The sequence below is a fragment of the Neurospora tetraspora genome (genome assembly GCF_033439725.1).
Source record: "Neurospora tetraspora strain CBS 560.94 chromosome Unknown B0H65scaffold_7, whole genome shotgun sequence".
Taxonomy (NCBI): Eukaryota; Fungi; Ascomycota; class Sordariomycetes; order Sordariales; family Sordariaceae; genus Neurospora; species Neurospora tetraspora.
Window position 1 is genome coordinate 945295 of NW_026944389.1, and position 25326 is coordinate 970620.

The window sequence follows — 25326 nt, forward strand, 5'->3', positions numbered from 1 at the left end:
ATTGAAAGACGGCTATATACTAGTTTATAAGGAGGATATATTCAACGACGAAGAGGAGGAAGGGGGAGGGTTATTTATACGGGATATATAGGATATAATAGTACCAGAAGTCCTTAAAAGGAATATAAGGTAAGCCCTTTTATTTCTTTTCTAATAATTCGGTTAATATTAATACTAATTTAGGTAATAATCCCTCTACCATTTAATACCCTTTTACTACTCAACTTTCTTCTATTTAACCGCTAAAACTCCTCTCCTCCCCTCCCCGCCCTCAACCCCTCACTAAGACAGGCTCTTAAATAGCCACCTATATTGTAATGGGTCTGCAAGAGTAAGGCACAGCAAGCAGTCGTATAAGGTTGAAATTCTATATTAGATAAAGAGAGCAAGAAGGACTGTACCAGAAGGGTGTAGTTAGAATAGGGTTTTATAATATATAGGATAGAAGTGGGGACTGGCTAACCAAAAGGCTCGTATCAGCTTATATCGCCGGTAAGCTGTATAAACCCAGCTCAGTTGCAACTAAGTTTAACCCCTAGGTTCTAGCCCTATAATATTATCCCCCTACTCCTCCTTAGAAAGCGCGGCCCATAGCATAAAATATATTGTAGCCAAATATACGAAAATAACCAAAGATCCAGTACAACTACACCCAACCAAATGCCTATCTAAATAGGGAAAATTAATAATACTAGAAAAAATAAAATTTCTCTATCTAAGCCCCTAAATAAACGTTGTACAATTACTTGCCTATTACTCGAATCGGTAACGAACGTACTTATTATTACCCTTATAAAATTGTACCCAAAGATTATAGGTACTAAAATTAAATTAGGAAATATATTTAAATTTTATTTATTTGGGAAATATTTTATAAAAATAAAAATTTATACCCGCGATAGAGTGTAATTAAAATCGTTACCCAATATTTCGTATTGCTCTACTTCTCTTACTAATAATAGTTGTTTACTTCCTTCGTTAGAGAATAGCTTCAATAATTCTTATACCTACGAAATATAATACTTATTCCTTCTATCAGTTATATTATAAATAAATACTACTAATTATAATTAGGCAGCGAAAAGTATTATTCTATAGTTCACCTATTTAATTAGTAGATAGAATTATATTATAGTAAGCTAATTAAAGGTCTCTACTTTTAAATATAATAATATTCCTTTACCCCTAATATTATTAGGGTCGCCAATATTAACTTTACTTAATCCGAATATTCTTCCTTTCTATAACTATTATTATCGTAACTATTTACACCCTTACCGGATTATACGTAAAAATTATTTATCTTCGTCTTTTATACTACTTAAATTAATAGGAGTTACTCTTACAATTTATAGATTTGCTTTCTTTCTTCTACCTATTTTTTTACTTCTAAAACGGCAATATTTTTAATGAAGCTACCGAAGTATTAATAAAGGTATTTATAAGATTACTAGCATTATTATTATTAACCGGGCTATTACTATATTTCTATAAGGGGTAAGACGAAGAGGAGGCGGTAGTTAAAAGGAAAGTATTACTATCAAATTTCCTCAAGAAAGTAAATAATTAAAAGTATTATTTAAGTACGTCGGTTCGGTCGGAGAGGCGTTACTTTTAATTATAATTTAAGGTAGTAGTAAATTAATTAACTTTAGCAATATTAAATTAGGAATCTATATAAATGCAATAAAATACTTTTTCGAATTAAATGAAGAAGGCCATTATAAATTCTTTAAAACCGGACTTTTAGCGTAGCTAATAAAAGTTTTAACTAATTCGTTTAATAGCGTTAGAGTCCCTATATATAAATTCAAATTTATTAATAAAGGTAGCCAGCGACCGTAATACGGGGGAGTTGGCGAACATAATAAATAGTTTTTTAATAGCGAGTAATAAATAGGCGAGTAAATAGTAGAACTACGCTTCTATATTACTAATAGCGAATTTATTGACGTAGAATTTAATTTAAATATTAAGTACCTATATTTTGGACTCTTCTTTATCCCCTAAAAGTTTATCGAAGGAAGGGAATACTAGCTTAGGAAAAACGGTAAGCTTCGAGGAGATTTCGGTCAATAACGTTTGGAAGGCGGCTATAAATTACTATAACCGTTTTTAAGAGTCTTAAAATTATAAAATTTAGGGGAAGGATATTAGTACTATTATTGAAAGGGACGGAGGTCCGGGTAGTAGCGAGAAGAATCGGTTAGTAAATAGAAAAGTCTATCGCGGAAGGAAACGAAGCAATAAGAGGGGAAATTCTTTAGGCGTACCTACGAAAGAAGGGCAACGGTATTAAATTAAAAAGAGGGTTAAATATAATGTCATGGGTCTACAAAAGTAAAGCACAGCGAATAATCGTATAAGGTTAAAATACTATATTTGACAAAGAGAGTAAGAAGGATTATATTAGAAGGGTACAGTGAGAATAGGGTTTTATAGTATATAGGATGGAAGTGGGGATTAGCCAATTAGAAGACTCGTATCAGCTTACATCGCCAGTAAGCCGCATGAACCCGGCTTGGCTGTAGCCAAGCTTAACCCCTGGGCTCTAGCCCCATAACATATATTGATATATAAATTATTAATTCAATAGAAGGACTTACCCTTAAATCTATTACCGACGTCGTTACTCGTTTTAATATATAGATAATTAACACTATATTCAAAGACGAGAGTATTCTTATTAATAACGACGACGAGGACGAAGCTATCCTTAACGCGGTATACGATAAGGAAGACGATAAAGAGGAAGAGGAGGAAGAAGAGGATAACTTACTATTACTAGAGCTAATTAACCGCCGTCTCTTTTACCTGCCCGCTATATTAAGATTTCCCGTACGAACTAGGCTATTAATTAGGTTATTAATACTAGCCGTTGACCCCTCTACTCCATTAAAACTACGGTTTCTCGAATTAATATTATACTAGGGGGTTATAAAGAACATTAAGAGTACTATAAGACTTCGTATATAGGTAAGGAAGTAAGCAGTAGCCGTACTCAAAAGTATATTAGTAAGGAGGGAGGCGGTTGTATAGGAGGTAGTACCTATACTAACACTAATACTTATACTAGCACTTGCACTAATACTTATACTAGCACTAGAAAATAATAGATAAAGATTGCAATTTATTCATTTATTTACTAATTACCTAAATGGGCAATATATTGAGCTTTTAGAACCGTTGTGTTGATAAATCATTATTGAAATGTGGTGGTTTAGTCTATGGATGGGACAGATTGTTAGTAGATTACTATATGGGCTATCCCAGATTAAAAGTTTGTCCTACAATTTTTTTCCCCCTCTTTTATGAGAGGGGGTTGGCAAAAGGGTCCACCCAAGCCATCGCTAACCCCCAAGTAGCGTTGAAGATCTCACCATGCTGATTGGGACAACGCGAGAAAAACCAAGAAAGTTGGTACATTTTGAGGCTTGCGGCTCTCCGTGAGTGCATTGGGAAGCCTTTCGCCCGGTTGGTCGGGGTCCTTCCGGTCGTGGTCTTGGTGGTCACATCAAGGGTTCAAGGGTCTCTCACCGTTGTTCACCGTCCCGGTCAAACTCCGTCACACGGTCCCACCCACGCCGCCGTTCCAGGGTCCGTCCCACCAGCTCCGAACAGGTACCCCTGTCGTCGACGACCCTTGGGTTGGAACTTGAGTTTTGGCACTGTCAGCTTGCCGCCATTTGGATGTCAGCAGTGGCTTCGCACTAACAATTGCACTAACATTTTTTTGCCACCTCGCTTAACAACACCACCAGCGGTGACAACACAGTTGACGATAGCAGTTGCTTGATGACGGCGGCCAAGCTTGACGTGAGAACTTCACATGCTCGCTTCTTCAACCGCATACCTTCACTCACACGTCACTGTAAGTGCTGCTTTCTATGCCATGATTCAGGTCTGTTCACTTTCTCGATGTTTCTTCGTTCAGTCACTGCCCTCAAAGACCGTGACTTCTATTCAAGTGAACTCATCCGCTTCGCATCGTCATTTCTTCGATGTTCTATCCTCACGTCGTGCTATACTTTTTACATCTTCCCAGCGTCATTGCCCTCATCTTGTCGCCTCAACGAAAGCAATCGATGAGAACGACATCCGCACTGTATCAACTCTCTTGAACTTGAACGGGAGGAATGATGGTTACCCCAACCCATCACTGAGAACTTATTCTGGGATGCTTTCCCAACTGTATCATCCTTCCTGCCTCATCCTCCCTTTTACTGCAGTGCGGTGCACTTGGCTCGATAGAGAGCAACTGTAGTGTAACCTTCTTGTCCTCGGAATCCCCTCACTCATGAGGAAACAACGGAGGAGACCACGTTGACACATGTACCTCTGTTAGTGAGAGCCATGCTTAGAGGTAACTATGGCAAAATTCATCGCTCTACTACCCCTTCTAACAGATGATGAGAGAAGATACTTGTTCCGAGAGTGTTTGGTTTCGTTCTTTCCGAGTGTCCCGCCCGAGTTTGTTTGTGGCCTCACTCACTGCACTGCACCTTGGGTTGCTCGATTCTTCTTCCCCTCGTTTCTATCCACCAACGCTACGACTCTTTTCATGGCATTCACTGCTTGAACCGCAGCACGCGCCCTCTTAGTCTTGTCCCCCACCCTCACTAGCCAGACACTAGCAACCCGTGAGCTTGTGATTCGCGAGATCATACCCGCTACACTAGGCTACAGTACATGAAGTTGCGATATGGCGTGAACATGAAGACCAGGCAAGTAAACCACGCAAGACAGATAGATCATCCAAGACAACCGGCCAGACATCGGAAGATACCGAGACCGTTGCTGATCGGTCATGATAAGCTCACCTTGACCCTCGGAGTCCTTGTCTGTTCGGAGTCACGTCAACCTGATCATCGTCGTCGTGCTGAGGGAATATCATCGCATCACAGTTATCTCCAGCCAACAAAACTCGCGATGTTCAAGGTCCATATCTGGAACAACATCACTTGGATGTGAGACAGACGTTGATCTACCCCTCCTCCCCTCTACCCATCAGCTGTCGTCGTTCGGTAAGCGGAGATAGCGTCTCATATCTTCCCTGCCGTGGATCACTCACGGAGTTAGTGGTGCAATTCTCCCATTGGCCTCAAGTGTCTTACACACGTTGGGTCATTGGGGCTAAAGAAGGATCACCTACAGGGAACATACGGGGACCGGCTGTCGTACGATAACGGTCTGCCTGTCAAGGAAGGACCAACGGAGCTGGTAGATCAATGACCATATGTACACAGCAAGGTACCTCCGTTAAGGAACGGAGGAGGGGCTAGTCAGGACGGAGGCTATTCAGGGACTGTCAGGACGTCGAGTGATGCAGGGACACTCACTCATCCTTGATCCGTTTCATTGCTATGCTGACCCCCGGTGTGTGAAACCTCAGAAGCCGGAGCTAGACGTTGCTTGTTGGACACTCGCATGTATCACGCGCAATTGGTGAGCGCGGTGACACATGAAGCGTGCAATATGTTCTATGAACCTTCTTGTTTGTGCGGGATAGTCGTTCATAGGGTAGTAATAAAGAATACTTCGTCAAAACAAGAAAGAGGTGAACAGTTCCTGGTATGTCCTATCAACGTCAATGCTTTTCTTTGAAAAGTTCAAAGCTTCACAGCACGTAGGAAAAGAGGAGCAAGAATAACTGTTCCGTTCATATGCGGCAAAGAGATGGGATAGAGGGAATGATGCATCTATCTTCTACGCTTCTTTTCAATTTCTGTTTCTCATCTCACCTCATCTTTCACATTCCCCTCTCTTCTCTCAGGAGAAAAACGCCGGAGATAGACTCATCACTCGCCCCCACCCCCCAATTCTCCAATCCCTCACCTCATCCCATTCACTCACTCCACGCCCTCCAAACCCTCAAGATCCCTCCTAACCCCCTCACTCAACCCCATATACTGCCCAACCCTCGGGTTCACCCCAAGACAATTCCCCACCTCCTTCTCCCCCAACTTGACCACCCGTCCACCATGCGTCCCCTCCACATATTTCCCCCCATCACTCTTCTAACGCTGTATTCAAATCAAATATAAATAAATATCGATCTGTATTTATTTAACTAGGTCAAATAAGAAATCGTATTTATTTGAATTAATATCGATATTTATTTAGTCAAATATTTAAATTCGTAAAATCGTGATTTCTAATGCATTTGAACCCTGATTTTTCATTTTTCTTTACGTACAGCCTCCCCAAACCTCCCTAAACCTCATTAGAATACTAGATTCCCCATCCGAAACATCGTCGTCGTCGTCGGTTCCCAAACCCCTACCTCAATTATACTTTTTAAGCCCGTTCTCTAGCCAGAACTTCAAATTCTCGACAATATTAATAGACTCAGCGGAAAGACTATGCCTCTAATTATTAATAATTAACTTAGCGCCGTTAAAAGACCGCTTATAATCGTTTACTATAGAAGGAATAGAATAATAATTAAATACTATACGTATTAAACGAACGTATAAAAATTAGTTAGTCTTCTACTAGCTAATTATATTATTAATAACGTAAATTTCGTCGTTAAAGTAGTAATACAACTTATCCTCCTTCTTTAATTATAAAAGGAGGGTATCGTAGAAATTAGGGTCGATAAATTAATTGGTATTAGTTAATTTAGCCTATTAATTGTTAATATTAGTTAGTAGATGTTTAAAAAGAGCATTAGCGTAACTTTCGTCGTATATAATTTAGAAATCCCTAATAATCTTTCTATATTCGTAATTAGAAAGATATTTTACTACTTATCTATTACAATAATTAGGGTAGAGGATATAAATAATTTAATATATAGTATTCTCCTCCTCTATTAAATCCTTATATTTTTCTAATTTAGTAATAATTCTATTAAATATTAAACTGACGTACTCTATACCTTCGTTAATTAAATCGTCAATATAATTAATAGGAGGCTCGTTGTTTTTAAGAGGGCTCGATTTAGGAAGAGGAGGAAGAAGAAGATTAAATTTGAAGGGAGGATTAAATTTATAAAGTATGTATGCGGCGCCGTTAAATATTAGAAATTACAATATTAAATTCTAAGATATTTAAACCCTTAAACATTTAAAAAATAACCTTCTTATTAAATTATACCCTCTTATCGTTAAAAATAGTAATAAAGCGGTATAAATTAAGTATAACGGTTAAGAAGTAAGGACCCTACTTCTCAAATTTCTTAGTGAAGTCTTTAAAGTAGCGTATTATATCTATAATAGAAGTAAGGATAGCCCAATCATTATTATTAAATTAATCTTCTTTAAAGAGCCTCTTCAAAACATTTAAATACTATATAGCCTTATTAACGTAATGATTAATAAAGTAGCGTAGCTTCTAAACGCGTCGTATTATATAATAATTTGAATTTTAGTGCGTTACATTATTAAAAATAACGCCGATAGTAAGAAAAACTTCATCCTCCTCTATACATATATCTAAGAAGGGAGAGAGTTCGTTATTAAATTAAAATACCGTTTAAATTATATAATTTCTTAAAACTTCGTCCGTCTTTAAAAATTTCGTTAAATAAATTATATAATACTATAAAGCCTTCTAACTAGGCCCTACTTATGCTACTCCTATATTATAATATTCTTTTTAATAATAAAAAGGCGGGAAAAGGAATAATTAGTATCGGTAGTGTAAGATATGGAAGATTTAATAATGGCCTTTATACCGAAATTTAAAACGTAATCGAAATAACGAAGACGACGATAAAACACTTCTATTTCGATTTCCTCGTTCGAAAGGGCAAAGTATAATCCCTTAAAAACGTAATAAATATAGTAATTATTAGAATTAACATTATCGTACTAAAAGAAGCCGATTTTATCGCTTTTAATTTCGTAGAACTTAATAACCTATAGAAGGGAAGCCGTAATATTCTCGCTACTATAATTACTATAAATTTAAAAGAGGTCAAATAGATTATTGTTAATAATATTATAGTAATTTATATAATAAATGAATATTAAGAATATAATAAGGCCGTTTAAGGAGGTTTAAAAATTAAAAGAGAAGTATTTCTATTAAAAGGATTTATCTAAACGCTCTTTAAAATAATTAAAATAATAGGTATATTTATTCTTTATCTATATTATAAAACTATAGCGCGACTCTAATAATAACTTATTAACTATATTACAATCTATTAATTATAAGAACCTTCGAAATACCTTATTCTTAATAAAATTAAATAGGAAGCGCGCCGTAATAATCATCTCTACTAATAACTCGCAAAATACCTCGCTGATAAGCTTAATAATAAAAAAAATAATTTATTATAATTACTCTATAATAGAGCGAACTTTCTTAAATATTAGCTAATCGGTATCTTCGCTAATAAATTCCTTAATCTTATAAATACGTCGAAAGTAAATAAAAATTAAATTAATAATATAAAGGACGTAGAAATTATCGTATAAATTATAATACTAATAACTATTCAACTTATAATTTCTAAATACTTTAATTAAATAAATATTATAATCGCTGACCTAAGAGTTTCATTTAAAACGTTTACATAACTATACCTCTAATATATATTAATCTCCCTACTAAGTAATTTTCAATATACGTTCAATATTCTTAAACAAATCGTCGTGGTAAATCATTTTCAAATAATTAATTTATCGACGGAAGGGGAGACGATATATCCTATCGAATATATTAATAGCCTCTACGTACGCAATCAAATCTTTAAAGGAAATAATCGGTATATTGCCCACAGTGGACGAAATTTCGAAGTCTTTAACAACGGGTATTTTAACAGCGGCGGCAGCAATACTAATAGCGCTAAATAGAAATTAGTACTAATTAACAACAAGAGGGAGGGACAATTAATAAATATCGCAAACGATTTAGTACAATTAAATACAATAAGGCTTAATTTCAGAGGCGAACTAACTAGGGTAAAAGGTTAGCGATATAACCTCAAAAAGGTACCTAGAATACGGGCGGTAATTTAAAACACCAAAAATTTTAAAATACGGGTCCCTCTAGGTAGCTCGAGCGAGCTAACTGGCCGTATATAGGGTTTAGGATACCGTACATAGGGGTTTAGGGTCCCGATAATAGCAATCTTTAAGGGTAAAAATGAAAGGGTTTTGCCAGCTTAAACCCTAACCCAGGGATTCTGCCGGGCGGGCAAATATATCAAATCAAATATCGATATATATTTATTTGGGCAAATCAAATATACACGCATATTGATTTATTTATATTTGATTGTTCATTTATATTTGGCTTGGCAATTTAATTTGAATACAGCGCTGCACTCTTCTTCGCATTCCCCCCTTCCTTCAAATAACACATGCCAGTCCCCCACACATAACTAAACCCCGTACATTTCTGGTCAGGAACAGCCGCGCAAAGCGCGCCGTACCGTCCCTACATGTCCCAGTTCTGGGGGACCAGGTTGACGGATCCGAAATCGTCGCCGTGGTGGTCGGTGTCGCATTCGAGGTAGAAGGTCTGCCCGCCTAGACACCAGATGTTGTTGTTGTTGGTGCCTGCTGTACCTGCGGAGGGGCAGACGGGGGTTTTGGACTCGATTGTGGGCGGGGTTATGGCTTTGGAAGTTAGGGTGGCGGTTGGGGCGGTGGTTGTGCTGCTGCTGGGAGGAGGAGGAGGCGGAGGGGGAGGAGGAGGGTGTGAGGAAGTGGTTGTTGGTGGTTTGGGAGGTTGAGAAGTGCTGGTGGGGGGAGGGGGAGTTGTGATGGGAGGAAGGTGATTTTGATACTGCCCGGGAAGAGAAGTGATTGTTACGGCGGACTACTGGGTTCTCGTGACCGTGGCGTGGTGAGTGTAATACGATTGTATGACTATCGTTTCGCCGACCCAAGGTCCTTCAGATTCTTCTCTGCGGTTCAAGTGGGACTGGGAGGCGTGCTTGGTGGCTTCCTTGTGTTTCTTCTTGGCAAAGAATAAAACATCGTCAGAGTCAGACTCCCCAAGGGCACAGGCGATAGGGCCGGTGGGCTTTGGGGGAGGAGGTATATGTCTGTAGGTACCGCTGTAGATGGGCCTTGTGTGGGCAGAGCGAGTGTGGCTGCCGCTCTGAGGAGTCCAGGTTACCGAGGGAGGGGGGATGCCGGTGAATTTGTGGGTGTCGAAACCGGTGAACTTGCGGGGACGAAAGTCGGAGACGGTAGTTGGAGATGGGGATGTAGTGGCGTCATCACGATTGACCAGTGTCGGGCCGGTTTGGGTTAATGAGGTCTGGGTTTGAACCGTTAGGATGCCAGTATCGGTAGTAGGGCTGCCCGTATGGCTGCCCGTAGGTTTATGAGGTCTGGTATGATTATGAGGCCAGATACCAAAGTGGTACACAGACTCGGGGGCAGTACCTGCGGTAGTGTTGTTAGCTGATAAATTGTGGGTTTCACTGCAACCAGTGGCGGATGATGTGGTACATACTCGAAGAATGTCCATCCTCTTGACGTCTGACGGCACGGTGCAAAGGAGAGGCAATGGTCATCGAAGAGAGACCGATGGCCACGATGAAGGAGGAAAGAGTGACCTTCATGATGGCAGTAGACTGGCGTGCTTATCGTGCTGAGGTATCCGTAGAGTATGCCGTCGTGTGCCTGAACTCTGCGGAGGACCTCCTGAGTTCTTGGAGATGGCGTTGCGGTTGAACACTCGGAAGGGAGGAACCAGCTTTCTCGGTCGTCGAGAACGACTTTTAACCCCCATCTTGTCATGCTACACCAAGCACCCAAGATAGCGCAGATGGTTCGTGGTAGCGTGAATGAACCACGGCCATGCTGTGATCAAAGACAAAAACGGAATCCCTTGTCTCGACAACACGGGACGGGATAAGCCCTCTGCGCCACCCCTCTCAGGGAGACAGGGACTGGAGTCGATGCGACAAAGGCGGGTTTGCGAAGCAGACAATGATGCTTTGTTTCGTCCAGATTAAGCTTTTGGAGGGAGGCTCAAACTGTCTAACATCAAACAAGCGCGGAACGGGGGTTCAGTGGTACGCTGATATGAAGTGGATAAAAGGGACAAGGTGCGGCTCCGACAATAGCAACCTGGTGGAAAAGATGAATTCGAGAACAGGCCCTGGGACCTGAGTCGGGGGTTTGTAGAACACAGGGCATTCTAACAGCCTCAGAAGCATAGAGGGAAGAGAGGTGTGTGCGAGAGGAGGGGGTTGGACTTGAGACATATGGTGGTTTTGGCTGTCGGATTGGAAGATCTGTTCGAGGCTTGGTATTGTTGGGTGTGGGCTTGGATTACCTTCTCGCGTTTCCGCCCCTTGGGTTTGAGATTCGAGAGAATGTTCATGGTATTCTGGTGGTTTCGACGTGGAAGGTAGCTGCGATATCAAGCGGTAAGGCGGTCCAGCGTGTGATGGTTGAAGGCGCAGTAGGAGGAGCCGCAGTAGGAGCGAAGGTCAGGAGGATGCGAATCGCGTCTGTCATATTGCACTTTCTCAGCGGATTGAAAGGTTGAGGAAGGTAGAGTAGAGGAGGGGGAAGATCCGTACTGGGAGGAGGGGGGTCTTACGATCTGTACTTAGACACCTCGAGAACCCCCGATGTCAAACTGGTTACGACTGCCAATTTACCATCAATTGACTATCCCGCCCGACGAAACGTCCAAATTCCCAAACGTTTGAAATATTCGGATTGTCAAAAGACCATGAATTAACAGTCAATCAGGTACGAAATATCTCAAAGGTGAAACGTCAGTGCATTTAGACATCAAAAAAAGTTGAGGGCTCTAAGTACAGGTCACTGAATTCCGAATTGTCATAGTACCGTTCGCGGACAGGTCGAAAGACCCCCCTCCTCTCAGTACGGATACCTGAACCAACCGCGACATGGAGCATGGCGTTGCTTCATGTTGGTCCCTTTACGGTCGATGCTTTGTTCCCGGCCACCGGCCGCCAACACCTTCTGCTGTGTTGCATCTCGAACAAGGGCCATCAAAGGATGAATGGGTTGGTTGGGGATTTATCTTCACTTCTGAAATTCCAAGGAGATAACTCAAGAATAATCGAGGAGGATAACTGAAGAACCGATGTAGCAAATTTGTGAATGGTTTGCAGGATCTCGTCAAACTAGATGGCAGCACTCGGAATGTCGTCGTTTGCGGGCCCGACGCGGCCGGCGCCCGACTCGCCGAACATTAGACCCACTTCATCCCAACATGCTAGCCAATCAGATATTACACATCCGGTAGCTATTTTCCGCTTTGGGAAGGCACGGTGGAAGCTGCGTTCTCGGCGTTCCTTCTTCCCACCGACGACAGTAGCAAGAAAACTTCGGACCAATCTCTGCCTGCCTTGTAGCAGCGGTGGAAATTTCCAATCTTGTCCATGTCAACTCAGCTCACGATCTCCCTTCCTGCGCCAGCACCCCAGGAACCTCGCTTTCGGACAGGTGCAGGAACCGAAGCCAGGAACGCTGATCCTTGAACGCACTTGAACGCAGGTAATCCTTCGTGCCGTCCTGTGAGTGGCACGGGAGATCCAAACACAACGCTCCTACTTGGGTTGTTGTGCGGCCTGGTTGCCTGGAAGCCACGGCTCACGTTGTTTTTTTGCCGTTCTCTTTCAGTACTTAAAGGTCGGGTCCCAGGAGCAGAGAATGACGGGATTCTTTCGCCCTTTTTTTCCCGGGTATCAAGCCGGATTCTTTCTTGGAAAACAGTCAATACTTTAGACAATACTCTGTAAGCCAGATCAGCCAAATCCATCATTCTGACACGAACTAACCCTCTCATCTAACTCACCAGTCCCATCAATTATCAAACCTGTTACCACTCGCCGTAAACGGCCTACCGCTACCATGTCCCAACCTCAATCCGACCCCGACGTCACCATGTCCCAACCTCAATCCGGCCCCGACCCCGACCCCGAGCCCTCAATGTACCAACAAGTCCACACCCAAGTCCTCAACCAAATCGGTTCCACCCCTGACCTCTCCGAAGAAGAGCGAACCCTCTACATTCTTGACCTAGTCCGTTTCGCCGTCGCCGCCTGGCAAGCCAGCGGTCTGATGCATTTGCGCAAGGGCATGGTGAGCTGCGCAATTGACAGTCTTGGGGACACAAAGGCGTGGAAAGCAAAGAGGGAGGAGTGGCTGGATTTTACCAGGGAGAGTTTGGGAGTTCAGGTTTCTGAGAGGGTCATTGCTGCTGAGGATACTGAAATGACTGAGAAGGTCACTGAGAAGGTCACTACTGAGATGGTGAGGAAAGGCGGAGAGGGAGACGGGGGTGGTGATAAAAAGGGGAAGAGTCCGGCCAAGAGACGTCGTGTGGGTGGCGACGAGGAGGAGGGAGGGGACAAAGTTGAGGAAGTTGAGGAAGCTAAGGAAGCTGAGGAAGCTGAGGAAGATGAGGAAGCTGATAGGATACCTTGGAAGGAGATCCTGGCTGGGTTTCAGCTTGTGGAGACCGAAATGGATGCTATGAAGATGGTTTCTCCGGATAACTTTCCTCTGATCAGGTCTTCGCTTGAGTTGGTGGAGTATAGGCTGGAGCATATGAAGGAGGTCTTCGTTCCACTTCTTTCTCGGATTAACAATACTTTACTGGACGAGAAGGGGGTGGAGCAGAAGCTGGCTGCCATGGAGAAGGGGCTTGCTTCGAACCGGGATGACAAAGAGGGGGGAAGTGAGGAAGCTCCTGGGACTTTTATGGTGTTTTCGCTCGAGTACAAGTCTCTGGTGGCGAACTTGGTTGCTTTGGACAAGATGTTTGTTGAGCATGGTATTCCTGCGTACGTGTCTCCGTTTTATTCTACGGAGGAGAAGTTGAATTCCATGGAGGATATGCTTGTTTCTGAGATGGAGATGATGATGCTGAACGGGAGACCGGCTACTACGGAGGTCCAGTCAAGGTTTAAGCCTGTGATGGAGAAGCTGGCTATTCTGGAGAAGATGTTTTCTGCTGCGACGCAGAATGCTGCGATGCAGAAATCATCACGCAATTTGTAATCGAGCCCCATTAATAATATCTTTAATCCAATTTTATTAGAAGGCTGGGCACCTTATACTCTTCCAGGCGTTAGAAAGCGTCAAGAACGGAATCTTTCCTTTCTATCCTTGAAACCTCCTTCAAAGACTTGTCAAATTCTTGCCGCACTAGGATAACAGTCATCAAGTGATCAAGACTCAGTGGCTGTCGTTCATGACGAGCAATGGTACGAGCCGTGTTGACCGCATACGATATCTCACGTCCGTTGAGCTTTTCTGTGAGCAGCTCGTCAATATCCTCGTTGATACCCATGCTGATCTCGCTCTTCGGGATCGCTCCGAGATACTTCATCCAGAGTTGCCGCCGAGTCTCAAGATCGGGTGGTCCGTAGGTCAGCGCAAGGTGTATGCGAGACTTCATCGCGGCATCGAATGACCGGACGCGGTTGGTGGTCAGGAACACGATCCCTGAGAAGTACTCAAGATGCTTCAGGAAGACTGTGGGTAGGGAAGACGAGTGGCAGCGAACATTGGCATATAGTTCCAACATGGAGGGTCCGCACCGGCGACCAAGGCATTCCGGTCGGCGTTGTGACCTTCCGCATCCTCGCGTTTCTCTAGGAACACATCAGCTTCATCGAGTAGCACGACTGCCTGCCATTTTGTGGCGTAATGCAATAGCTCTTTGAGACGTCTCTCAAACTCGGATGCCCAGTTGTCTCGGTTCAACTCCCCGAGTGAGCTTGAGATTAGAAGCTTCTTGGTTGCTTCTGCAGCAGTTTCTGTGTGCGCCCTTGTTAGCAAGTTGGAAAAGACGTGACCGCCACAGGCCGACTAGTCTAACCTGCAGTCATCGTCTTTCCAGACCCGGGGCTTCCATGTAACAAGAGAACCAGCCCTTTGCCCTTTTGCATGTCTTCGTCCCGGGCATTGTCAGGGAATATGTGATTCTCAACGAGAGCTCGAAGAATGCGTTTCTGGGCATTCGGGAGGAGCAGAGACTCCCAGGCATCTGGCTTCCAGTCGATAGGGCGAAGACAGTCCAGGTAGTACCGGCAGAACGTCTTCTTTGCTGGGGAAAACCCCTTGGTATAGGGCGGACAGAGGGTAAGGTCCGCGCCTGGATTGGCGGCGACGGTCTTGCGTTCGGAGAATATTTCCTCGTCGAATAGTACCCGGTCCAAGACAACTCGTGCTGACTCCTATACTGACATTTGAATGAGTACTGCTCTGGCTTTCAAGAGTGTTGCTAGCCTTGGGGTCAGTGTACTGACCGTGAACCCAATCCACAAGCCTGATTCGCCTTCAAGAGAGGGATGGTAGTAGCTCATCGGAGGTTCTTTGAGATACTTGGCCGTACCGTGGTAGTATCTGAGAGCGACGCCATCGATCTCTTTGAAGGCCTCTCCCCTGATCTGGAGTCTTCTCTTCAGGTCGTCTATCTTGGTCTCGTCTTTTGTCCAGTACGCAAGGGGGAAGATGGGTAATTGGTTGATGGGACCAGGATGAAGACCATTCAAGCTAACCTTCTGGCGAATCTGAAACTCCTGAGTGGCATTTCCGAATGTTTTCCCATCAAAGTCGGTGTACTGACCGTAAATATGACAGACTGGACCTATGCTGTTGTACACCTCATAACCCGTCCGTAAGCAGCGAAGAAGCCAGGGATGACCGTTCTCAAACGTGATGAGCAGGCTGCCGGGCTTGAAGACGGACCATAATGTCTCGTACGTAATATGGCCTTTTTGCCACATGGCCTGGAGTCTTTGGTAGTCAGGGCCCAGCTCAGACTCCATGAAGTCAAAAAGGAGGTTGAGATGGGATCGGACATCGTAGTCGGATGTCTGTCGGCGATGAACATCCAGGTCATCCCAGTGGTGAATCAGCATCTGGAATGGACTTTCGAGCTCGAAGGGCTCCTCAAAGGTCGAGGGAACGATGGGATGGGACTTGATCACATCTCGGAATGCGCGGAGGATGAAGGGGGAGTTGACGTTGAGGATGGTCTTCTCTTGCCGGCCATTCTGGTCGTAGACTTGACGGATGACGAGAGCATGCTCGAGTTCTTTGCGCTGTTCCTCGGATAGCGCATCGGATTTGAGATTGTGAACCTTGACTTCCTTCTCCTCCCGAGTCTTCGGATCGTATTTGCGGCGAAGGATCAAGCTTTCAAGGCGTGTTCCGGCGTCAACGTTCGCCATGGCTGCTCGTTTGATGGGATGCGTTTGTCAGGTGTGGACTCATGCCAACTGCTGGTATGAAGACTAGGTAGAGCCATTTTAATGGTGGGCATTGGAGGCACGATATAGACCAGGCTTGCTCATGCCCCTGGTGATGCCATGCCATTCCGGTTATCATCGACCGACCCCATCCCCGCTCTGACGGTTTAAATAGTCTGTCAGATGCCCCTGCTGATTGCTGCATGACGGGATGGTTGCATGCAATAGTTGCATATATTTGCATGCGGCTTCAGCGCTAAGCGCTCCTTTGGGCTAGCACCTTACATTGGTGTTTCCAGGCATCCATCGTCCATTTGCCGGAGACATTCGAGCCTTCCAAACGAAGCAACCTTATCGCCAAAATCATTCATATTACCCCGCGCCACCTGGCTTTCTCTTGTCGTCACAGCCTTCTCTCCTTCCCGGTCTTGGTGACCTCCTTCAACACTTTCAGTCTGGGTGTCAGCTGCCGCCACCAGGTCAATTTGCAAGGATGGGATAGGGTGGGGTGGTAATCAAGGAGTCAGCCCTAAATTTTAAGTCTCTGCACCCCAACATGAAGGCCTGTATCTCCGGTCTGTACCTCAAGTCCCTGGCAGTTGATGTTGTTGGGGATTCTTTGCTTCCGATGACCTCGGGGAGCCAAGCTCTAGACACAACATGACGACTGACGACTTCAAGAACGACAGCGACAGCGACAGCACACAGACGCCGAACCAACGCTTCGCTGCCGTTGTCGATGACTTCCTCTCTCAGCTGTCCAAGAGAGACGCGAAACATCCCTTCATCAAGTCCATTACCGAGCGACGCGATCAAACTGCGCCCGAGAACTCGTCCGAGTCCAAGCACCAGGAAGCCCAACTGCGAGCCTTCATCAACGACTTCTCCCGAGATGTCGCCGCCAAGAAGAAAAACAGCAAGTCTGCCAGGGCGTTGGACAAGCTGGGACCCTTCGTGTTATCCTTGACCGAGCTTGCCAAGTTCTGCGAGACCGTCTTCGGGGCATGTCCCATGGCGGTGGCCGCCATTTTCTCTGGTGCTCGCATGGTCTTGATGCTGGCGCTCAACGCCCAGGAGTGCTTGAATACAGTCATTGAAGCGCTCGATGAGATCGATACATACCTTCATTGCTACGACAACTTCTACGATGCCTATCGAGATGACCCAGTCATGCAGGCGAGACTGGTGGCATCATACAGGAACATTCTCCAGTTCTGGTGGGAATCCATTAAGATCCTCTCCAATTCCGTTCTCAAAGAGCATAGCCAAGGGACTTATCAGCCCACTCGACAAGGACATCAAGGATTGTCTACGCACCATTAAGGAGGACCGTACAAGCGTCCAGTGTCTCGCTCAGTCCATCGAGGCCAGACTGACCCGTCAATGGCGTCCAGGTACGCATTCATCCGAACTTCTTGGTATTCGTTACATACGCTAATGCAGGCACCGGACAGACATGCTGCGAGACCAGATCATCCCATGGGTTGCCGGCCCCGAAGGCCCCTCCAAGCTCGACCCTCGCCACAGTCTGTATGATATGCTAGAACTTCACCACCACGGAACCTGTTCATGGATTTTCGACCACCCTGGATACAAGGAATGGGACAGGCGTGATGTCTGGACAGGGAAAAAGTCAGATCCTGTCCTGTGGTACAACGCACCTCCTGGCTGCGGAAAAACAATCTTGGCCTCCCAGATTGTCAGCCGCTTAAAGCAGGAGAACCACAAGGTGGTCTGGTATTTCTGCTCCTTCGATGACCCCACCCGCAAAGACCCTCGAAACGCACTTCGTTCCATTGCCATACAGCTACTCTGCAGGTACATGTCCAAGAGGATACCGGACAAAGTTGTTGACATGTTCCGCGAGGACCAAGCCAATTCCAATAATTTCATCAACCACGAAAGACCACTCATGGATGTCGTCCATGAGCTTCTCAAGGCTACGAGTCTTGCTTACATTGTGGTGGACGGTCTTGACGAAATAATAGGGTTAGACCAGGAAAGGCCGTATCCTTTCCATGGCATGTTTGAGCAGCTGATTTCGCAGGCTTCGGAGCGGCATGGAACCACCAAGTGGTGTTTCACCAGTCGTAATGAAGGCCCAATAGGAGAAACCATGTCAAGGGTCAAAGCATTTCAGATTGTTCCTTCATCAGCAAGCTTGGCTGCAGATATCAAAGCCTACCTTGAAGACATGCTTAGTGAGAAGGAACTTTCGCCGGATCAGATTGAAGACTTGGTGGAAGCGTCGGAGGGCAACTTCCTCTATGCAAAACTGCGAGCAGATACCCTGCTTGGACAAGGCATCACTTGCGAGGAAGAGGCTGAAGAGGAACTGAGAACTTATCCCAAGGGATTGAGCGGCTGTTACTTGCGCAGTCTCGAGAAACTCAATTATCGGACTACTTACGAGCAAGAGCTGGCAAGGTAAGAAGCATTCGCTCTCAGGAGGGGTGCCCTCGGTTAACTGCTTAGCTAACTCACCCACTCGTCTACAGGCGCACCATCGTCATTCTTGTTACAACCAGGAAACTCCTAGCCATGACCGAACTGCTTGATGCATTGGCCACACGGATCGGCTCCAACGACTATTCCACAAAACGAATTCCATCTCAAGACGCTATCCGTCGGCTTTGTGGATCGTTCCTAACCATCGATTCTCCCTCTGCCGATACCGCACAAAGCCCGATTGTTAAGCTTAGTCACAAATCCGTTCAAGACTTCTTCCTTCTCCGCCATAGCCTGGTCCCTTCGGAACATCTCTCCAAGTACTTCATTGATCGATCATCGGCGCATCGGGAAATGGGCCGGATATGTCTCACGTACCTGAGTTTCAAACGCTATGAGAGTCCGGATGGCCTGCCAGAGTCTTTCGAAACCGACCCTGAGCATGCATTCCTTCGATATGCCTCTGTCTTTTGGTTTCAACATTTGGATATGAGAGGCGTGGCTTGCGAGGAAATGCGTCAAGAGATCCGAAAATTTATCCAAAGCTGCGGCTTTTGGACTGCCTTTCGGGTACAAACCAAAGTAGCACGCTATCTGTTTGCCCAATACGTACAGCGTGGCAGCTGTGGTTATAGCATGAGAGCTGATGGGTCGGAATGGAGTACATCAGACTTCATCGCTTCAACAATACCGCTTTGGTGGGATAAGCCTGGTAATGGGTGGGTGTCAACGCACGATTTGGAGATTCTTCACCATCTTCAACGCTTCATCATGGAGTGGCACGAGGCACTCTCGTCTGGCATGGATGCTCTGTTGCTGTGCCCCATGGACCTTGCAGGTTGGGGTTTTTTTCCGGGAAGAGCAAAGTTCTTGGACAAGACAATCAGGCGAGTCGCCCTTGGTCCACGTGCGCTGGGACCAAGCAGCGATGTATCGGTAGACGAGGTGTGTACTGACAAGGGCGTATTCAAGGCTCGGGTACTCTTGATGAAGCCCAGTGACACCGGTGATGGATCGCTGAAATGGCTTGTTTCAACACCATTTTCGAAGCCAGGCTGGGTCTCTGGGTCTCTGAACTCAGGTCTGAATTTTCCATTCCGTCATTTCAGCTCTTTCGGTTCGCTGTCAGCTGTCGATTCTCCCGGGATGTACTCAATCTGCAAGCGTAATCTGGATGTTGCGGTTATAAATTCTGACGGAGAACAGTCATATGCGCTGCCTAAGAGACTGGTAAGCGAATGTCTCTCGAGCACACCACAGAGTTGGCAGCTCGTCAATGAAGTACGGGTTGCTTCCAACCATACAGGGAAGGTCAACGTGGCATGTTATTTTACGCCAGTGCAAAGGCCTTCGCAATCCATGGGGAGACTCCGAGGGCTCGCGGAAGGTACAGGACAGAAAGATGGAGGAGGCCCAGGAGATGATGATCGTTCCGAGTATGACGAGGAAGAAGAGGAAGATGAAGAGTATGATGAAAAGGAATTTGACGAGGATGAAGAAGAGAGTGAGAGCGAAACAGGCAGTGAGACGGAAGGGGATTCCAATCTTATTTACTCGTCAACGGATGCAACAGAGCCCGAGTGCGATACCGTTACAGACGTTCTGGTCATCGTTCGTGAAGAAGGGAATCCTGTGTGGGTCCCATGCCACGGAAGGCAAAAGACAAGAAGGCAGATGGGTGGTACGCTGCATCCCAGGGAGCCTGTCTTTGTCTGGGCACAAGATGCAGAAAGCTTGAGTATCATGAACACAGTCAGCGGAAAGACCACGACATCTAGCCTACCCAAGTTGTCCGAAAGGGATGGTCCTTTGTTGCCGGAAGCTCAAATTGCCGAGAAAGAGCAGATGCCAGACCTTGGGACACGCTTCGGTTCACGCTTACTGACCGAAATTCGCTTCTCTTCCGACGGCTCTTTGCTGTATGCCCTATCCATCAACTTCGACGCTGCAAGCTCTCATGTCACGAAAGCAACAGTCTCTCTTACCAGATTCCGGTTTGAAGCCGGTGAGGACACCGGAACCGAAGAACCGAGACTTGAGCAGTCTGGGGATGTGTTAACGACTGCGTACCACTTTCACAAGAGGGTGGATGACTTGCCAGTACCCCTTGGTGTCACCTACTGGTGTTCTGATGCCGTCTACATCTGTCTTCCACTTCTGACCTGCAGCGTCAAGTTCATCAGAATGTCCTTGAACCCATCGACATCTGACAACTCGCAGCCACAACCCAAAATTCAAACCCTCAACCACACGATCCTTATCCCCTCATTAACGAGTCAGCGCCGACCCCGCCTCCTCTACCAATCCAGTACCTCCAAAACCAAAACCGACGATTCCCTCTGTCTCGTCCTCAATCCAGAACCCAAGCTCGCAACCCCCACCCAAGCTGAAGACCGCCATTACAGGCAAGACACAGGCTGCTCCGACCAATGCGACCACGAAGACATCACCACCTGTCACCATAAGCAGGAAGAATTCGGACGCGGCGGTGCTTCGGTTATCAGATGGAGCATTCCCCGGGAAGGCGGCTGGAGAGACTGGGACCCAGAGAAGGACTCCATGTCGGACGAGCTGCAGAGGAATCCGTCGCTTTGCACGTTCAACGAACTGAGAGGGACGTTCATTGATGCGGATAAGATGTTTTCGGTGCCGATTCGGGGGGCGTTGAATTTCACGTGGAAGGGGTATTTGTCTTGTGGTTGAAGAAGACTCTTCGGGCTGGGAGAGGGACAGACTTTAGATAGTTCTACGGATTGAATGGAGATTGCACTGAAATTCAAGAGATGTAATGGTTGATTGACACACCTAATGATGAGAATGTTGGGGGCATAGAAGTATGACAGGAAGTGGTTCAAACATGTGCATATGAAGAGGTGTAGTTGGAGGCACGTGACCTCGCGTTCAGTTGACGCTTGACTAAGTTTGATGGTGCTTGTTGGCGTCGAGACAAAAAAAGATTGGACAAAATTCGGAAATTGGCCTAAGTGTAAATTAGCGGATTTTGGTCAACCAAATCTCGAACATGATGACTGTTTGATGATGGATCATTCATCTCGATCTGGACAGCGGAAGTGAAGAGTGAAGACTGGAGTTGTGAAATGACTTGAAGAGGACAAGTCGACGCGTCCCGAGCCAATTGAAGAGGCGAAACATAAATGATCAACTTGGGTCTCAAATCACACGTGCTCTTGGCGTGAGCACACTTGAAGATTGTGGGGTCAATTTCTGTAGCGCTGCTCACCATTCGATCCGTGCGGTGCTCACAAATGCAGAACAGGGAAGCCCCGAGAGCGCCAGAAGTTCACGCGCGCGCGGCAGTGGGGACCCGCTAAATAGTGTAGGGAAACCATTGTCCACAGCAGCCCAGCTAGAGAAAGCGGAGTCGTGTAAGTGCAACACAGCGCGGTTCCAGTTCGTTAGCCCATCTGCGGGCGGCGTCGCGAACCGCGTAACGCACGCCAACACTATAGAGATCATCTACCCGAGCTTCCAACCAAAGAGCCTCGCTTGTCGCCAAATCTCGCATCGAGCAATCTTCAACCTACGACTGCATTCCAATTGCTGCCCCGAACTACCGCGTCCCCCCCTTCTCCGCCACGATCCCCTCGCCTGCCCGGCCGTTGTCGCTGTACTCAAAGTGCAATTATGGGGCCGGACACGCCCTCCGCGTCGGTGCTGCCTGCGCTGGACCCCGGACGTGTCACTGCGATTGCGACCATTGCGACGCCGACGCCGACGCTTCACAATGCCGACAAAGACTCGACACTTTTGCTTCCTCATAGCTCCATGGTCGCCGCCACCATGCGACAAGCTTCTACTGCCGACAAGGAGACGCGACCAGCGGCCACCAGCTCCCACGACGCGACCGACTATCGCGTCCCAAGTTATCCGCATCCCCATTCCCACCAGCCGTCGGCACCCGTCCGACACCCGGCCCCCGAGGCGCCCCGTATCTACGACCCTCGCCCGTCCGAATACCCGCCGGTCAACGCCAGCAGTGCCAATCTAGCTCCTTACGACAGCTCCAGTCGCTTCCAACCTCCTCCGCCGTCCCAACGTCACCGCCTCCCGCACTCTCTCAGCGTCTCGCAAGCAACAAGTTCCACCAACGACGCTGACTTGGTGTTTACCCCGCCCTCCAGCGAAGGTGGTCGAAGCCCCAGCAAGCCCAACAGCCACGACTCGAGCCAGGATTCACAGTTGCTGCAGCTGTCCCAGATTGCTGCCGCACAGGAGAGGATACCCGAGAATGGAAATGCTTTGTCAAGAAAGCGCATGGCCGACGGAATGGTCAAGCCCACATACGAAAGGCCCAGCCCATCTCTCGCTGGTACCGCCAGTCACACAAGGAACACAAGCGCCGTCAGTATGGCTTCTACTGCCACCAGCCGACTTGGAGAGGTGAGTCTTTGGTTGGATCTCTGGCTTTTAGAATTCTCAATGCTAACACCACCTTTGTTACAGCTCTCTGCCGAGCTCAAGACTCGTCTTTCATACGCAATGGTTAAGGTCAACAATGGATGGCAATCCCACTCGATTGACCAAGTAGAGTCGCTGGCTTCCCGTGCCGCTTCTCCTACCTCGAGCAATTCCACGGTACACATGAGGAACGGATCGTCCGCCAGTCCACAGCTCTCGAACCTCCAACGCAGAGGTAGCCACGCCAGTATGGCTCCCGTTAGCTCTCAACAATACCCAACATCCTCCCAGCAATATCCATCAGGGTCTCAGCAGCATCATCCATCGGGTTCGCAACAACATCCGTCAGGTTCCCAACAACATCACAGCCAAGGGCGGCCCGCCGAGAGTCCCTATCCGCCGGAATCGGGTCACTTGGCTCCTCGTTATAGCCCAACTTCGCAGGCAGAGCCTATTCCTTCTGTTACTCTTGCTCCTCCCGCTCCTATTCAGCCAACAAGACAGCAATTTCAACATCCTCGGCGCAACTCGGTGCCACGAAACACACAGGCTTTTCTTGCTATCAACCACCAGCCACCACCCCAACAAGGACTCAACACAGCTGGGCAACCCAGTCCTTACCTAACAACACATCATCATCGGACATCGCTAATGGATCCGCCACTCTACCCTCCACATCAGAACGTCCGGGAACAAGACGCCATAGAATCCTTGCTCTTCATGAGTAGTCCCGGTAACTCTGCTAACCTCAAACACGGCTTTCCCTCATCATCACAACCACTATCGTCGTCGCAACCTTTGCCATCATCACAACCACTGCCATCCGGCCACGCACAACCGCAACAACGAACCGCACTGCCGAGCTCACAACCACGGAAAAGCCTACCCTCGGCAAGACCAACAAACCACCCACGCGCCCACCAAACACAGTCCCAGTCCACCCAAAAACGCGTAGGTTTCCAAAAGTCTCCCAACGCCATGGACATGGACGACGGCACCTACGGCGTCTCGCCGTACAGCAACACCAACACCCGAGGCATGCCGCGGAAGAGGGGAGGATACAACGGCCATGCTGCTACTGGTGGCGAGCCACAACAACACGCGCACGCGCACGCACCTATACAAAAGTTGAAGCAATTGCCTGTTTCCTCGGGACTCACGGTACCTTCGAGGCCGGCACGCACGGGCCTGAAAGATGAGGACATTGATAGGATGTTGGAGCTTGCCGCGGCAAGGGAGAGAGGAGACTCGGATTCGGAAGGGGAGATTCAGATCCCGGTATCGAGGGGGCGCCGGGAGGGCGCGGGTATCGTCCGGGCGTAGTAACATTTGGGAAAGATCTGGGGGAGGATGTCATCAAGGTGGATCAAAGATACCTGACGGGTTCAATAAAGAAACAGTGTTTACGGCCAGTATTTGAGGAATGGACAGGGGTGTCAATCAAGGAGACTCGGCTCGGGGGATTCTGGCGCGGTTACTAGGCAAAAGGAAAGGAGTGGAAGTCATTGTTTGCTTATGGACATCAGAACATTGCATGAACACCTGTTATACGCTAGCTACCGAGGCAGTGGTTTACATTCTCACTACGAAAGCATCATTGGGAATTGGTCTTCTTGGCCGAGCCCGAGAGCATGAGCGGGCATAAGAGGTTAGTGGGTGGGTGGCTTTGGGGAGACTTGCCATGGCGGACTTTAAGCTACAGACAGATACGATTTAGCTCGTCTTGTCAACAACGGAGATCCAATCAAGCATCTGGGGAGGGGAATCAACAGCTAAGAGGAGGTCATGCTCATCAATTTACAGCGTTGTCTTGCAAAACAGATCTTATGTCTTCTTTCGCACTCACCACTCACTCATCAGTTAGCATCGGGATCATTTTGTCAGATGTGACGGTGTAGAATTGATTGATTGAAGAGTGTGTGTGATTGACTCGCCCAGAAGATATAGGGGGTGCTAGGGTAACCTAGATATGCTTAGAAATTAGGCAATATTAGGTGGCTAGAGCGCTAACCTCTATATAGTATGGTTAAAACCACCCTTAAATTTGATACACCCTCTTACTTACAAACTTTCTAAATAGGGCAAAAGTAAAGCTATTTATAAAATTTCTCTTCTAATACATTAATTTCTTTAACCAAATTGTAAATATCCTTTAAAATATTATCCGGAATCTCCTTATCTATCCTTATCTCCTTACAAACTAGTATATTCGTTATTCCTATTAATTCCCAGAATTTCTCGTAATCTAATTATCTTAGAACCTTCGTTAGTCTATCGGCTAATATTTTCTTCGTCTCTAAATA

At 46.4% G+C, this 25326-nt stretch overlaps 6 protein-coding genes across 6 annotated transcripts; 4 read left to right on the forward strand and 2 right to left on the reverse strand.

Moving 5' to 3' along the window:
* Positions 1-9393: 9393 nt before the first annotated feature.
* On the reverse strand, positions 9394-10531 carry B0H65DRAFT_551678 (uncharacterized protein; the record flags this gene model as incomplete). Its single annotated transcript, XM_062829834.1, has 3 exons — positions 9394-9697; positions 9818-10352; positions 10423-10531. 3 exons carry the CDS (start codon positions 10529-10531, stop codon positions 9394-9396), a joined length of 948 nt encoding a protein of 315 aa, XP_062678278.1.
* Positions 10532-12839: 2308 nt separating this feature from the next.
* B0H65DRAFT_433239 (uncharacterized protein) lies at positions 12840-13340 on the forward strand (the record flags this gene model as incomplete). Its single annotated transcript, XM_062825055.1, has 1 exon — positions 12840-13340. A coding segment is annotated over one exon (501 nt), but the record flags the coding sequence as incomplete, so codon positions are not given.
* Positions 13341-13421: 81 nt separating this feature from the next.
* B0H65DRAFT_433853 (uncharacterized protein) lies at positions 13422-13958 on the forward strand (the record flags this gene model as incomplete). The annotated part of the gene is made up of 1 exon (XM_062825096.1): positions 13422-13958. The coding sequence occupies one exon, from the start codon at positions 13422-13424 to the stop codon at positions 13956-13958; it is 537 nt and encodes a 178-aa protein (XP_062678280.1).
* A 70-nt stretch (positions 13959-14028) lies between these two features.
* Positions 14029-16138, reverse strand: B0H65DRAFT_432673 (P-loop containing nucleoside triphosphate hydrolase protein; the record flags this gene model as incomplete). The annotated part of the gene is made up of 4 exons (XM_062825022.1): positions 14029-14435; positions 14501-14719; positions 14782-15139; positions 15212-16138. 4 exons carry the CDS (start codon positions 16136-16138, stop codon positions 14029-14031), a joined length of 1911 nt encoding a protein of 636 aa, XP_062678281.1.
* A 678-nt stretch (positions 16139-16816) lies between these two features.
* On the forward strand, positions 16817-21307 carry B0H65DRAFT_511219 (uncharacterized protein; the record flags this gene model as incomplete). The annotated part of the gene is given in 11 exon segments (XM_062828467.1): positions 16817-16891; positions 16961-17404; positions 17415-17502; positions 17611-17682; positions 17782-18583; positions 19006-19232; positions 19246-19442; positions 19467-19534; positions 19714-19834; positions 19865-19928; positions 19944-21307. The coding sequence occupies 11 exon segments, from the start codon at positions 16817-16819 to the stop codon at positions 21305-21307; spliced, it is 3522 nt and encodes a 1173-aa protein (XP_062678282.1).
* A 644-nt stretch (positions 21308-21951) lies between these two features.
* B0H65DRAFT_284275 (uncharacterized protein) lies at positions 21952-24500 on the forward strand. Its single transcript, XM_062822922.1, has 2 exons — positions 21952-23005; positions 23069-24500. The coding sequence occupies exons 1-2, from the start codon at positions 22250-22252 to the stop codon at positions 24344-24346; spliced, it is 2034 nt and encodes a 677-aa protein (XP_062678283.1). The 5' UTR covers positions 21952-22249; the 3' UTR covers positions 24347-24500.
* Positions 24501-25326: the final 826 nt, after the last annotated feature.